At 42.4% G+C, this 15792-nt stretch overlaps 1 protein-coding gene across 5 annotated transcripts in view; it reads right to left on the bottom strand.

Annotated features, from left to right (window-relative positions):
* The window catches only part of CHCHD3 (coiled-coil-helix-coiled-coil-helix domain containing 3), a 306323-nt gene that overhangs the window by 38820 nt on the left and 251711 nt on the right, over positions 1-15792 (bottom strand). For 4 of the 5 annotated variants that reach the window (XM_049714985.1, XM_033432428.2, XM_049714986.1 and 1 more), the window contains one exon: positions 17-152. The exons of the other annotated variant lie outside the window; for it this stretch is intronic. In XM_049714985.1, coding sequence (XP_049570942.1) covers positions 17-152 — 136 coding nt within the window. The remainder of the gene's footprint in view (positions 1-16; positions 153-15792) is intronic. 5 annotated transcript variants of the gene reach the window in all.

The following is a 15792-nucleotide window of genomic DNA, read 5'->3' as shown; positions in this document are numbered from 1 at the left end:
TGGTTTGTACACCCACCTGTTTGGCCTGATTGACGCACTGCTTGTACTGACTGGCCAGAGCGGAGCAGCTGAGGGTCTGCTGGGTGTTCTGGCGGTAACACTGGAGAATTTGGGCCTGCAGATCGGCACAGATGGGATGACACTCATACCGCCTGGAAACAAAAACAGGGACCACTGAGACAAATGGTCTTCAACCGGAATAAAGAACAAGGCTAAAAAAATATATAAAATATCAACTAAGATATAAGTGTTACAACGCCCCCCCCAAAAAGTTGTTCTTAAACAAAAAAGTTTAAGAACAATAATTTTCTTTGACCTTTAAAGAAAGATATCACACAAGATTAAGTGATTTCTTGTTATACAGCAGAAACTAACACAACATTGTAAAGCAGTTATACTCCAATAAAGATGTTAAAAAAAAAAAAGATAAGTGATTTCTATGAAATTAGTTCTATTAATTGACACCACTGCAAGCATCTCTGGACAGGGCAGCATTCCCACCCTACCTCAAACGTGACCATGTGAGTGGGGCCAATTACTCTTCAGCCCAGCCAGCTAACTCAGGAACCTGGGAGCCCCAATGTTCTCTTCCGTTCCCACCTCCAGTTGGTCACAAAGCTTGATATCCTGCAGTCCAGTCCTTTCTCCATACTCACTGTCATTACATTAATTCCTAATCATTTATATCCTGGATTCAAGCAATGACCTTCACGGGTCTCTCTGTCTCTTAACGTTCACCCTCCACTCCTACCTCCCAGAAGGTTCTTTCTAGTAGTAAGTCTAGACAATATCTGCTTTCCAAATAAAATACATGGTCAACAGGCAGGTCCTTTTGGATCAGGTTCCTGCCTAGTCTTTTGCCTCAACCAGACCATGTACAGGGTTTGGTTCTTACACGTCCCTTCACGTCTTGTCTCCACTGCTCTTGATTTTGGAAATGCTCTGCACCCAAGCCTCACCCAGTTCTATGTATCTGGAAAATACCTACCCATCTTTCAATACTTGAGCTAAGTATTGAAGTGCAACCTCCTCTATACGGCTTTCACTAGAGCTCTCTCCAACCACAGCAGAGTCTATCATTCCCTTTATGGTGACCCCTAACCTGTATTAACTTCCTTTACCATGCACTACACTACAGTCTACTGCAATTTACTGGCATGCAAATCCCAAGTAAGGACTGCATCTTATTTTCTTTGTTATCTCAGCTATCGACATGGATCCCTCTTATAGAAGTCATGCAATAAATTGTTGAGAATACAAATGAGTGGAGAGAAAATTTAACTCCTTGAGCTAAAATTTTACTAGTTATACTTACAAATCTCAAGATTTTAGTTAGAGTGCTTTCAGTGAATATGCACTACTAAACATAAATGCTTCCAAAAAGCTGATAATATACACTTGAAAAATGATAATAATAAAATAAACCAAATGGATTATGCAAACAAAAATGAAATGTTCTTGTTACAATGGTAGAGGAACTTGGAATATAAGGACTAAATACACAGAAAAACATATATATTACTATCACTTTAATCTAGGGATTCATTTTTTTTCAAATTAGTTTTGCTTAATACAAAAGGTTCCAGCCTCTTATCCGTTCTTCTCTTGGAATTTAAATTTGTTATTTCCATAGTAATCATGAAATAGCATTATTTTAAATTGATGAGTTCTGAAAAACCCCTAGAGAACACAGGAGAAATATTTCTCATCAATAAGGAAACCCCTGGCTGACAATCTGTCTCCTCATTGCTTTTATCCAACACACTAAGCTAGTATACATATTTTGCTAGAATAGAAAACTGAAATGCAAGCCACGTTACTGGCCGCTAAGGGAATTTACTTCCTACTACCCTCTAAAAAAGTAGACACAGAGATAACATTGCTTGTACTCTTTCATTCATTACCTTACTGTTTGGCCAAACACCTAAGAACAGAATTTAAATCCAATCCCAGGAGTTTCAACTCGCTTTAAGGTTTTGAAGTTCAGATGTCTGTGAATGTCTCTGGACACAGATTTCCCTGATCCCCTACCATGAACATCAGTATCTAAAAAGAGTCAGCTGTGTTTCGAAGGGTAGACGCACAGCTACGACTAACTGATTATAGCAAGACACACTCCTGGACTAAATAACATAAGATCAAGCATCAGGTTAGCTGAACCCAGCAAATATATGATGAATGCCTTTAACAGTTCATGAGAAAGCAGGGTTACATGCTATCCTAGCATGGAGGACCATCGTCCCTCCAATATACCTTAGATTTAAAACAGGGGGAAAGAAGATGGGAGAGAAGGCTAGAAGCAACCCGACCAGATATGCAGCCCCTCCCCATTAACACACAGCAAAAGACCATAAAGAATGAGCTCCCACACAGTGTTCATCACAAGGAAGATGCTGTGGTTGTTTTTCCTTCTAAAAAGTCTCTTCACAATGGGATTCATTCATCTAATACTATGGACTCCTTAGAAAGAGGTAATTTAAGTTATATGTAAGCATTTACCCTGGGTTGAGCTATTTAGTCATGCAAGTTAAAGTCCATGAGTTATTCATAATTTGAAAGGTGTCAAAATATACTTTTACCACCACAAATCAATACTACTCACTTCCAGGGCCCTTTATTTCCTGTATGGTAGTCTGTTCTGTGTGAGTGAGAGTGCGTGTGTGCACGCAAACGCAGACATTTTCAGAAATCCTTTTTGTACGCATTTCAACCTGTATTGATGATTAGATGGTAGAATGGAGGAAAGAGGGGTGGAAATCAACATAATTGTCTTCCAGTTCCTGGACTAGACTCTGGTACATTCTGCTTGGATTAATCCGTAAGGGCAAAGCTCTGTCTCTGTATTGATCTGCAATGCTGTTATGCTGCCCTAATGCACTGTTTTCACTTTGGGAAAATGCTAAATGAGATTACTGTCTAACATTAGGAGGCCATAAAACCCAAGCATGGCACCTTCCATTCAGGAAAAGGGATTCAAAGACATTTCCAATATACATTATGGTCAACCCTCCATATAGTCATTGAGTCAACAATTGATTTTTATTGACTGCTTTCATTCCTGCTGATGGAAAAAGCCACCATTAGGTAAAAATAACAAAAGGCAGAATTTCAAGATACCCAAGAAGGAAAATTAAATCTCAGCAGCAAGAGACATTTAAACAATTTACTATCTTTGTATGAAAAGATTAAAAAAAAGAAATGGTGAATGACAAACGTTAAGAGAAAGATGAAATATCTGGGGAACTTATAACCATAATAAAGAAGTGAGAGATAGAATAGTTGTCCAAAAACATACTTACCAAAAAGGAACGGGTGGAATAAAGTTGCTACACGGAAATATATATTGCTCAAAAATAAGAAAAAATCCAGTTTAGTGGACTTGAAATTATTGGGGACTTTTGATGGATCCCACCACTTGTCTCCTCCCGTTGCTTTTCCTTTCTGTACTCTATACGTGGCTCCCTGTCTCTTCCCTCCTCCCACCAGCACTAGAAGCTGGCCCTCTGCCCTTCCCGCCCTACCCCACCTCATCCCACAGTGGTACTTCGGGCCAAGGAGGTCGTTGACGGTATTCAATGGCAGAACTGGAGACCAAAGATCTGGACAGAGAACGACACCCAAAGAAGCATTCCTGGTAGGTATTCTGTAGCCAGTAAAACAATTTTTTTGCCAATGTTTAATGCTAATATTCACTTAAAAGGCAGCTAATAAAATACATCCAAGTATTCTTCTCATAACACTGACAGATCAATGTAGAAACTTCGGGGAAAAAAAATAACAGAAAAGAATAAAGATACATATTTAGGCTGTTTCTAATTTTTAAGTGCTTAAAACACCATGGTGATGGACAAAAATTATCACTACGATGATTTCCTTCGTAGAGTTTCCTATAAGTTGAATTAATTGGTCAAAGAGAAATGAAGATGTTTTGGTAAAAATGACGCTGAGATAAATAAGCAGTATTCAGAACTCTCTTCTTAAGATTCTAGTATTGGGTTTCCCTGGTGGCGCAGTGGTTAAGAATCCGCCTGCCAATGCTGGGGACACGGGTTTGAGCCCTGGTCCGGGAAGATCCCACATGCCATGGAGCAACTGAGCCTGTGCACCACAACTACTGAGCCTGCTCTCTAGAGCCCACGAGCCATAACTACTGAGCCCGTGCTCCGCAAAAGAGAAGCCACCGCAATGAGAAGCCCACGCACCACAACAAAGAGTAGCCCCCACTCGCCGCAGTCAGAGAAAGCCCGCGCGCAGCAACGAAGACCCAATGCAGCCAAAAAGAAAAGAAAAAAGACTCTAGTATAATACATTTCCACTTAGTTATCTGTTTTAGAGCTATCTGTTGGTTTTGCTGCTGCCTCTCCTACTTTCATGTCTTAGAAACTTCTTTGAGGTGGGTCTGAGCTTTATATTTCGAGAAAACTACTTACCCATCATTTTAGTTCTAATATAAACAAAAAGGATAATGAGGTAATTTCAGAGAAGGGAGAAAAGTGTGGAGATAGCCCTCCTCATACCACTCGGAAGGCTCAAGAAGTCATGTAATGACCATCAGTGAGCAGCCACAATTCCTAACGCTCTCGGACACAAAAATCATTCGTTGAGTGCAGGGTGGATACGAGAATGGTTGGCGCTACAAGGGGAATTCTCATTTTTTCGGGGGGTTGGGGAGGAGATTCTGATCTTGTAACAGGTTGCAACAATGCATCTTTCACGGGAACCGGTGACTTTAGAAAAAGGAATCAGTATCACAACTCAGTCCTCTGAATCCACAGGAGGCGGGTGATATGCAAGGAGGGAGGGGAAAGCATTATCAGTCTTCCCCCAGGTTTTAGGATCCTGAGTAAAAGTCCTAAAACCAGGACAATCCCAAAGATGGGACCTCTGGTCACCTATCCAAGATGATATGAACAATACAGTGCTCTACGCACACAGGTACACTGTTCTTAAACCAACAGGCCTCCCATGCCCTAAGTATATGAGCACAAACACGCCAGGATATAAGGTGAATGAAAAACTTTCCAATTTTGCAATATATTTTTCTTCCTTATTCAGTAATATTGGGTACCCGGAAATGATGGGGGCATTAGGAAAAACCTGCAAGAGAGTGGGAACCTAGTAACGCGTGACCACATGAAACTGGTGGGGGCTGGATGACTCTGCCTTCTTGCTTAGTGGACAATACACCTCAGCACTACAGGACTCCCCAGTGCCTGGTTTCCTTTCCCGAGGAGGCAGCTCTTGCCCCGCTCTTCTTAGAGAACCCTCATGGTATCTTGCCAATTTCACCATACCCTGCGTGGGATTCTGCTACATGGGCTCGTCCCACCAAGGGTATAAACTTAGAAAAATGGGGCCATCTTCTGCTGCATCTCCAAAGAACAAGGGCCCCAACTGTTTTGTTTTGTAAATACACTTTCTTAAAATCTCGTGACCTAGAGAGGTTGGCTAACTTTCATCTTCCACTATATCATGGTACCCTTGCCATATTTGGGCTATGTGCAGCAAGGTTTATATCTCTAAACAGGGAGAGAAAATAACTGTTACTGGGACTTCCCTGGCGGTCCAGTGGTTAAGACTCCACGCTTCCACTGCAAGGGGTACTGGTTTGATCCCTGGATGGGGAACTAAGATTCCACAAGCCACATGGCCAAAAAATAAAAAAATAAAATTATTACTTACACAAAGGATATCTGGGATAAGCAGCAATAACTATATAGAGTTTGGGGACACAGAACATAATTGATGTCAACATTAACTCAGGGGCTTCCCTGTTGGTGCAGTGGTTGAGAGTCTGCCTGCCGATGCAGGGGACACGGGTTCGTGCCCCGGTCCAGGAAGATCCCACATGCCGTGGAGCGGCTGCGTCCGTGAGCCATGGCCGCTGAGCCTGTGCATCCAGAGCCTGTTGCTCCGCAATGGGAGAGGCCACAACAGTGAGAGGCCCGCGTACCGCAAAAACAAACAAACAAACAAACAAAAAAACATTAACTCAACCTGGAAGAACTCGAAATCAAGTTCCCATCACACTTACTTTAGGACAAAACCAAATACTCAAGAGATGTTATTTTCTCAAGCTCACACAAAGTCCTCTCGTTAGGTAAAATTCTACACCTAACATACTGCACTTTAGTCTGGGTGACCCTTAATTTAGAGAAGTATACGCCATCCTTCCCTCTCCCTTTCTTCTTTAACAATGCCTGGTGTGCTGTTATTGCTTAATAAATGTCAAGTAATAACACTGTAATAAAAATGGGCACTAGTAAGTTAACAATGCAGCTCTTTGCTTTAAAGGTGCCTGAGAGCAGCAGTTTATACAAAGTATCTGGAGCATAAACGTCACCTCCTGCCACACACATAGTAGGAACAAAATTAAATCACAGCTCACAGAAGTGGCCCTTGGTTACAAGAACTGAAATACTGGGAGTGTTTTCTCTGTCCCATCAAAAGACCTACAAGCCACGAATGAAGACATGTCTAGGGCCAAACATTAAATTTGAATCTCCAAAGGCTGTATCAGTGTGTGAATGAGACCAAGTCATCTTAATACACACCAAATTATTTTTACTTGAAATATCTCAATAAGACTTCAAGGCCAGGAAAAGCATCATCATCATCATCACCATCATTATTATTATTAAAGAAAAGCATGACAAATCTCTGACTTTGTAAAGTCACTTTAATTAGACAACTTAGAAAATGTTAATCTTGAGCATACACAATGCATCACCCTTGGATTTCTTTTCCTTTAAATATATGTATCTATATAATACATTGAACTCATGCCAACACAAATTAAAAGTTACATTATTTTACCTATGAGGCTTTGGGAGTTATTTCCATTTCCCCTATCCTGCTACTTTAGAATGTTCACTAAAATTGGTCTAAGGATAGAAAATATGAGAGCTGGTTCATTCATTCTTTCATCTACTCAGCTACTCTGACAACAAATATTATTAAGTCACAGACATTTATCAAGCACTCATTACATGGCATCACTACGGTAGGTGCTGAATAAGATGTGATCCTTGCCTTCTGCTGGCTCCCACTCTAGTAGGGAGAGACAGAGGTGTACACGAAGTCTTATAATGAGAATGCTGAGCTATAAACAAAGTGCTAAACAGAGCTCTCGTTTTGAATGGAACAGGAACTGAACATACAGTGTTCCAGACAAGAGGACATTCATCACCAGTGAACAGGAGGGGAAGACTGGCCTTAGGATTCGCTTGAAGTAACTTTCAAGCCAGCAGGAAGATCTGTCCATTGTATCTAAACTATAGAGACACACTCCAAGATGGAGAGGAGAGACCTCCTGAGACCTTGGGTATATGAATACACCCGCAACCTGGTTACTCCAAGCCTTCTAGATGCCTCTGCTTTCTCTCAGAGCAAAGTTTAGTGCTTGTGTTCATGACATTTGCCAACACAAGCTTGGTTTGGCGGGGTGGGAGTAGTTGCGTATGGTAAGAGTTTACAAACTCTTTGAGTCAAGTAGGGAATCCCTAGAAAATAATCAGAGGCCAGATGCCCACTTTCAGACCTGTCAACAATAAACGAATGTTGAGACAGGTTTCTGGTTGCTCTGTCTTGGTAGGAGGGCTATGGTGCCGACTTTCAGCTGGTGCCAACATTACTCTTCAGCCTTCATCACTTTCCTACTTAGGGGCTGCCTTCGCTAAGTAACCACGCTACTGTTTCCTACTTCATATGGCCAAGAAGGCGAAAACTGGATAATTTGGCCTTAGATCAATGCCCAGTTTCGGAGGCAGGAGGGAGACAGTAGGAACTGGAATAAGACGGGGAAGGTAGAAAGATACTGGGAAGCTGAAGAACCTACCAGAATTCGAGGGGACTCCTGGACAAGAAAGGGAAGCGTTATGGGCCAGATCAGTCCAGATGCAGAGAGAGCAGAGGGACTGGCTGAGCAGCTAAACAACCCCTGAGGAAGGACAAGGGAAAGGGGAGACTGCAGGCTCCAGGCTACGGGGCTGCAGCAAACTGTGGCATTGGTTTCCAAATTCTGGAAGGGCCTTTATCCCCTTCATCACCCATTCTTCCTGCTCAAGTCCTCAGGCTCAGAAGAGGAAGAGCTGGATACAGCCAACGTGGTTGTCTCCCATACAGCCAAGGGGAGGGCACCAGTCCTGGCAATCTAGCAGGTTTTTACTGAGAGAGGACACTTGTAATGAACCTAAGACACTCTGACCAAATTTTAACGGAACACTGGAGACAACCTCCCAGAGATAATCCTTCCGTATTTGGAGCAATATTTATTTCATAAGCCTTATTATATCATTTTCATCAATGCAATCTGACTACTGCAGTAGCACAGAATCACAGCATCTTCAGGTTGAGTAGTATGGTACCAGCAGCCTGTGGAGAAATATGGTCAAGCACACACTTTCATGTTAGGTCCCTATTTTTAGGCGCTTCTAATTTTTCAAACAGAATTACGCTCTGGGATGAATTGTCTATGCTCCTTCTCAGCTGAGGAGTGACTTAGGGATGAGATGTTTGGTGAAATTCCATCTGAGTCACCCAAGCATAGACATACATTCTGGTACCCTTACCTCTTCCCTGCAGTGATCAAATTTGAGAGAGTGCTTTTAATACTAAGATAAGGACAGCTTAGTTTAAAACATTTCAAAACTGCCATGTATCTCGAGAACTGTGACACATTCACAGTTAAAAACTGGGTTAAGATAAAATTTTAAGTCTGTAGTGAGAGAGTGTGTTATAGTACATTAGGTGATACTCTTTTTTCCACTACATTTTGAAAGCAAGATCCAAATACTAGATACACCCAGGAAGGAATGTGCCTGGCTCTCTTAACTGAAAGAACTGCAAATGTATTACTGCAGTGACAAGTAAAGGAAAAAAATTATCCATACTGATCTGCCCTTAAGTGTCAGAGTACTAATAATGAGGAATGGAAAGAGGGCTAGAGCTGGGCCTCTTGTCTGTTTCCCAACCCTTCGATGAGCTGAAAGGGAGGAGGCTTAGGCTCTACCCCTGCCAATAGGAAATCCCCAAATGGGTGCACTACGCCATGCCCTAGTGACTAGGCCATGCCCGCGTACTCCAGGAACTGTCAGGCAGAAAAATGCCACCTGGACATCACAGGGGTGTACATACTGTGGAGGAGGAGGTAAAGGTGTGTACAAACACAAGGGAGAAAAACTCATACCTGTAAAAGAAACACCCTCGTAAAGGTCACAGGTTAAGACAAGGCGGTGTGACGGGTGTAAGGGAAAGAGTACAGTGGTAAGCGCCACAACTGTTCTGAGGAGAGAGCTGGGGGAGGTCTAGGGAGAGTCCACGGAGGAGAAGAGATGGGTTGTGAAAGCCTTATCCCGAATGCAGGGTAAGACTGTAAGAGGCAGAGAGGACACGTAAGAAGGTCTACGTGAGCCAAGGCCCAGGCTCAGTCATGCTGGGCGCGTCCAGGGGCCTCAGGTTGTAGGGAGGGTGGCAGAGGTGAGAGGCGGCACTGAAAAGGGAGGCACTGGGATCTGGACGGTCTTCCAATAAGACAGAGGATGCTTAGACTCTGTTCTGCAGGTGGAGACAAACCACCAACCTCTCCAAATGAGACAGCAAAGCCATCAAGGTGCCTAAGCTGATCGGATGTGAACAAATCAGATAGATGGAAGTGGGAACCATCTAGGCTGGGAGCCCAGTGGAGCTGTGTCCAGCTATAAAAACAGGCAAGAATGGAGGCACTAGAAAGCAAGTATGGAAGGATGCAGTAACTGACAGATGTGGATGTCAAGAAGACGAAAGACTGGGCAATACACATGTGGCTTAGGCCTGGGGATTTAAAGAATGCAAGTGCTTGAGCAATGTTCCCAAGTGGAAACGACCTACCAAAATCTAGAGTGTGGACCTGGAGCTCAGCACTGGGAACAGGGCTACAATCATGGACTGAGCATCCCCTGAAAGACACAGCGGGGAGCGCAGAGACAGGGGGGCAGGAGGGACAGTTGAGCCCTGGGGAGCAGCCCCATTGGGGGTAACGTGACAGGGAAGGAAGACGGAGCGGTCAGAGAACTGGGAGTGGAGAGAAGAAGCAGTATGACAGCATCACGAGGCTGGGAAACCAGAGCTTCATGAAAGAGAAGAAAGTTGAAAAGAATACAGATTGATAAAAGGCCGTGGAATTCAATCCCCAGCAATTTAGAGAAATAATTTCAATATAGTACGTAAGGCAGAAGCCAGACAGCAGGAAATTGGTAAATAAGAAAATGGGCAGTAAAGAGATGAAGGCAGTGGGATTAGGTCAGTTCAATATCCTTTACGGAGTGCTTGTTCTATACCAGGCACTGTGTGTGTGTGTGTGTGCGTGCGTGCGTGTGTGTAGGAGAGAAAGACACACCTATTTTATAAGAGCTGCTTCTATGGGGCACATCTGGGAACACTAAAAATATGAAAGGGGAGGAGTACATCTGGCTGGAGATGACCAGAAAAGGTCTTAGATGAGATGCAAGAATTTCAGTAGTCTTAAAGAACAGGAAGGGCTTAGGCAGTTAGATAGGCGAGAAAGGCACTCTAGACAGAAAAGTAGAAGAAGCAAAGGCTGTGGAAAAAGAGAAGAAAGTTTGCAGGCAGAGGCAGTGACATCACTAACAGACTTTTTTTTTTTTTTTAAAGATTCATATGGAAATTTACATGCAAATCAGAAAGCCAAAACACTCTGAGCAAGGACATGCTCTACAAGTGATAAAGGAATTTCCAGAAAGTACAGTAATGAGCAGAGGTGAGCTTAGAAGTTGGGTAAAGAGGGAAGGTTGTGTGAAAAAAGGAGAGTTTTGATTCAACAGTCTTTAAAAAGAAAGACAAGAAGGGCAGGAAGGAGGGCAGACATGGTGTGATTAAAGAGAAACATGGTGTGATTAAGGAGGACCACGGTTCTCTTGGTTAAAGCGTAAGTCCACAGTGAGGAATATTAAAAGAGAGATTGGTGAGACATAGGAGGGGCGGAAGGAAATCTTAAGGTGGGAAACCTCAAAAGCTAGATGAATCATCTGACAGTAATGGGAATTCACGTGAGTAAGAAAGGGAACAATCCACGAGAAGAGGGATTCTCCTCCTAAAGGCGTCAGCAAGTAGCTGCTGTTTCCCTACTTAATACCCCATAAATGAGGGATACCTCAAAAGAATTTCATAACTAATAAAAGTGAAGAGTTTATATGGGATGTATAATAACAGTGAACTACACGTGCATCAATGGAACATCCGCACAATTACTCTTCAGTTTAAAAATTCCAACATTTCTTTTTACGGTTCTGATTAAAGTACTCGGTACTGATGCCATAACACATCATACAATCTCAACCCCTTGTGTTACATAAACAGATTTAAGCATGTTTCAGAGGACAGGCAAGATTTAGCAAATTGGCTTAACAAACATTCTAGGCAGCTGCTGAGACTGAAATTGACAAGACTAACCATGAAAGTAGAGGAAACAACCACCTCCTGCACACAAATTCTTCAAATGATTATGATGAGCCTCACACATGAGTATTTCTGAGGCGGAATCACAATGATTCCTATGTAAAGGGATAATGATGTATTACTGCAGGACCAGACAATGCATTTCTCAATTCATGTCCTGGATTGGATTCATCATGCTGAGCCCCATTAGTTTTACATCTCCCTAAGGGTTCCGATTCAGCAGTATTAATCTAAGCCCTCACACGCAGCTCCAGTCGCTGAACGCCTGCCATATGACTGTCCTTTAATACAGCTCTCCAGTTGAGTGTTTCTGGAGGAAAATCATACAACCAGGGTAAATCCATAGGCAGACACTAAATTCTGCCTACCATGTTTTTACATTTCTGTGGTAAATTCATTCTTGCCCTCTTTCCCATGATTATTTCATTACATCTCCATTCTCCTCTCACTCTTGGCCATTTTTCTAATTTTCATTGACAAAACCAGAAACCAGATAGCTCCCTCACTGTCCCATCATAAAATCTGGATCTGCAACTTTTCTACTGTTACTTTGGAGGAAGAGTGCCTCTCTCATAACAATTCCTTTCCCTACTAGATCATCTTTAAGAGCTCTCCCACGAAGAGTGCTATCCGAGAGAACTCCCTGCAGTGATGCAAACGGTCATGTCTATGCAGCCCAACACACTGGTCAAGGCCACATGTTGCTACTGAGCACCTGAAATGTGACTAAAGCAACAAAGGTAAAATTTTATATTTTATTTAATTTTAATAAATTTAAATCTAAACAGTCACCCGTGGCTAGTGGCTATCATATTGTTGAAAGCACAGCTCTAGCAAATACTATTCTTATGACAGCCACCTCCACTTCCTACCTTCCATCCATTCTCTTCTATCCACATCCAAGTGGCCAAATCCAACCAAACTTGGTAGACGTCTTATAGGACCAATCAGCATGGACTTAAGTAAATTATTCCCCTCTCCTGAAAGGGCTTCTTGGCTTCTACGAACACTGCACTTCCTCCCTTGCTTCTCCTCCAGCTCATCTTCTTCTAACTGATCTCTTGATGTGGGAGATCCTCAGGGCCATATCCTGCTCTTCTCTCTATATAGTCTCTCCACCAGGATCTCAACCATTCATGTGGCTTTCACTTGTGTGCTGACAGCTATCAAATCTGTACCTCTAGCCCTGCCTTCTTACAGGTGTCTGCCTCCTGCTATTCACACTGAAGGTTTTACAGGTGCTACATGTTTAAAATCGAACACTTAATTCCTTCCTCTACCCGCAATTTGTTCTTTCTTCCCCATCTCAGTAAATGGACCTTCCAAAATCAGGGAATTCCCCCTTGACACCGCCTCTTCTCTCATTCCCAATATCCAATCTGTCACCAAGTCTTATCAATTAAACTTCAAAAACAGATCCGGAATCAACCTATTTCTCTCCATCTCCATTGTCATTATTCTAGATCAAGTCGCTACCACCACCACCTGGAATATTTCAAAAATCTCCTAAGCAGTCTCCTGGTTTCCATTCTGAGTCCTCCAGCCTCATCTTTACAGCAATTCATTATCAACACAACAACTGGAACGCCTCCTTTTAAATGGATCTTATAACTTGCAGGTTACAACCCTAATCCTTCCAACACTCCTTAACTGCTCTTAGGATAAAATTCGAAATACTAATTATGGCTTAGTAGGACATGGCCCCCCGCTCCATCTCCGGCCTCATCTCTCCCCACTCTGCTTTCCTGCATGCTTCCTTTCAGAACCCCAAAGGAGCTGAGCTCCTTCCTCGGGGCCTTAACACTTGCTGATCTAGCTGCTTAAATGACCTTCCATTACGCTCCCCCAACACCTACTATTTTAGCCTAAAGGGAGGTCGGTCGTCTCTGATCCCTCACAGGGGATTCCCATGTCACATGATCTTATAGCATTTGACAGCACTTAGCACAACTATAACTGTCGAGTTTATTTGGGCGACTAGTCATTTCTCTGATTAGTCTGTAAGCTCCAAGAGGGCAGGGCTCATGTCTGTTCCATCTACACAGTATTCCCAGCGCCTGGAACAGCATCTGGCAAACACCAGGGGCTGCTCAGACCCCTCACTACAGAGCTACTAGGGCACTCCACTTCTCCTCGCCACTATGTTGGCCTGAGTGTATGTGCGCTAATAAGGTGGATGGAAGTGTGTCCAAAGTACTACACTGGGGGAACAAATGTTCCTAATATCCCAACTGGAATCGAGATGAGTTTTCTTCCAATGAAGTAGTACGACCAAAGTTAGTTAGCTTCCATAATATAGTCACTGCTTATACTTGCGCCATTTACCCTGATGGTTAACATAGGATCTGGCATCTAAAACACCTACGTCCAAATCTGGGCTCCGCCTTTCTCTTGCTATGGAAGCTGGCGCAAACTGCTTAATCTTTGTAAGGTGCAACTTTTTCATGGGTTCCTACTGTTTTGCTGTAAAGATTATTAAGATAATGCATAAGCCCTCAGCACAATGCCTGGCACACAGTAAGCTTTTAGCAAACAGTAGCTGCTATTATTACTATTATTCTTATTATCTCAACTAATAAATTTCAGTAGGTTGTTCTAGCAACCTATTAGTTACCACCTTATTTCTAAAGGAAAATGGGTTTCCACTTTCACACTGCCAACTTAAAAACCAAGTTTTAGAATACAATTCACGTGAGGGTTGGTGACTGTTCACGTAAGCTGAAGGTGTCCACGAAGTGTTCAGGTGGCAGCAAAGAAGGTTCCTGCATGTGTTTTTGATAAAGGGATTAAAAACCTGCACTCATGTTAAAATCAAACCTCCAGCATGGGGTATATAATTAACATAAACCTATACATCTTTTCTTCTCTCAACTACGTTCTCACAGAGAGCAACAGTCTTCCCTATGAATAAATGGAATTGTACCTGAAGTAATTACACTTGGCACAGATTTGCCCACTGCTGGTGGCAGGGCTGCTACTTGTGACTAGGCACTGAGGAGGAACTCAACGGAATTGATGGCAAACTGCTTTAATTTTCTTTAATAGTAGCAAAATCCTGTCTAAAACACGCTGGACATTTCAAGAATAATCAACACCACACAATTAACGTTCTATTACCATTAAACCAGTATTCAAACAGGCCAGAAACTGGTTTTCAGCCTCTTTCCATGAGTTTCTGTATCTTTAGTGTCATAAATGTCATTCTGTAAAGTCAAGCTGGCAGTCCTCAGCAGGAGGCCCAGAAGTGCAAGCGTTACTTAAATATGTCGGATAACTTTTCAGTTCATTCACGCTGTGAGATCTGTTCCCCGTACCCCACCCTCAAAAAACGTTAACCACCAAAGGGCATTCAGGAACAGGGAGAAACATGAGAGGACCAATGGTGATTTCATTTTCAAATGGTTTAAATAGGCAATGACAGCACTGACTGCGATGGCCCTGTAGCCCAGGCCACAGCAGGGACCGGGGGGGGAAGCTTGGGATCGAAGGATTCTCTTTTCAATAATACTGATAAGAAATTAAAGACGGTCCCCCCGCGCCTGATGAGTAGTCCTTGTGAAGGACGTATGAGAACCTAGGATCTTGAACATAATAAAACCACGACAGATATCTGTGGATTCATTACTGCTCAGAAGTTAACTGCACATGACTAAGGTGATGTAGAAAGCTTAGAAACTTGGAGTTCTGCTATACATATCATTTCACATCATGGTAAGAAGTATATAATGGCTGTGGCTATACATATTATGAAGTAGACATTTCAGACTTATTTGCCTAATTTGACCAATGTAAACCGTCCACAACTGGCTGCTAATGGCCAGCAACTCGTTTGGGTTAGGAATGAAGAGTCTTGAGAGAAGATCTTCAAGTGCTGCTCAGGACTGTAACTTCAGTTTAAGGTCTGAATAACTGGTTTGATTATCCAAATTGGATGAATTAATGAGACAAAAAAACCCACAAGCACACAGAATAAAATAAAGCACTGAGGGCTTTTCATTAAAACTTTTCAAAACAATGGTAAGTTAATTATAGTATTAATTTCTACCAAATACCATTAATTTTTACCACTTTTTGATCTCCAAGATTAGTTATTATTGCCAATATTTATACTGAAGAAGAACCGTTTAACAGATGGAGTTTTACTACTTCTGGTATTTAGGAAAGAGGTCATTTGACTGCAGTCTTATTTCCCTGCTTGTAAACTAAAGCTTCTGCCCATGAGACACTATTTCAGATGCACTGAAGGTTAATATCTTTGCATGTATTACAAATGCTAATCAAAGCGCAATGTTAATATATTCTCTTATTCATTACAAAGAAAATGGCACATATGACTGC

Source organism: Orcinus orca, chromosome 9 (assembly GCF_937001465.1).
Source record: "Orcinus orca chromosome 9, mOrcOrc1.1, whole genome shotgun sequence".
NCBI lineage: Eukaryota > Metazoa > Chordata > Mammalia > Artiodactyla > Delphinidae > Orcinus > Orcinus orca.
This window is presented reverse-complemented; position numbering and strand designations above follow the sequence as displayed.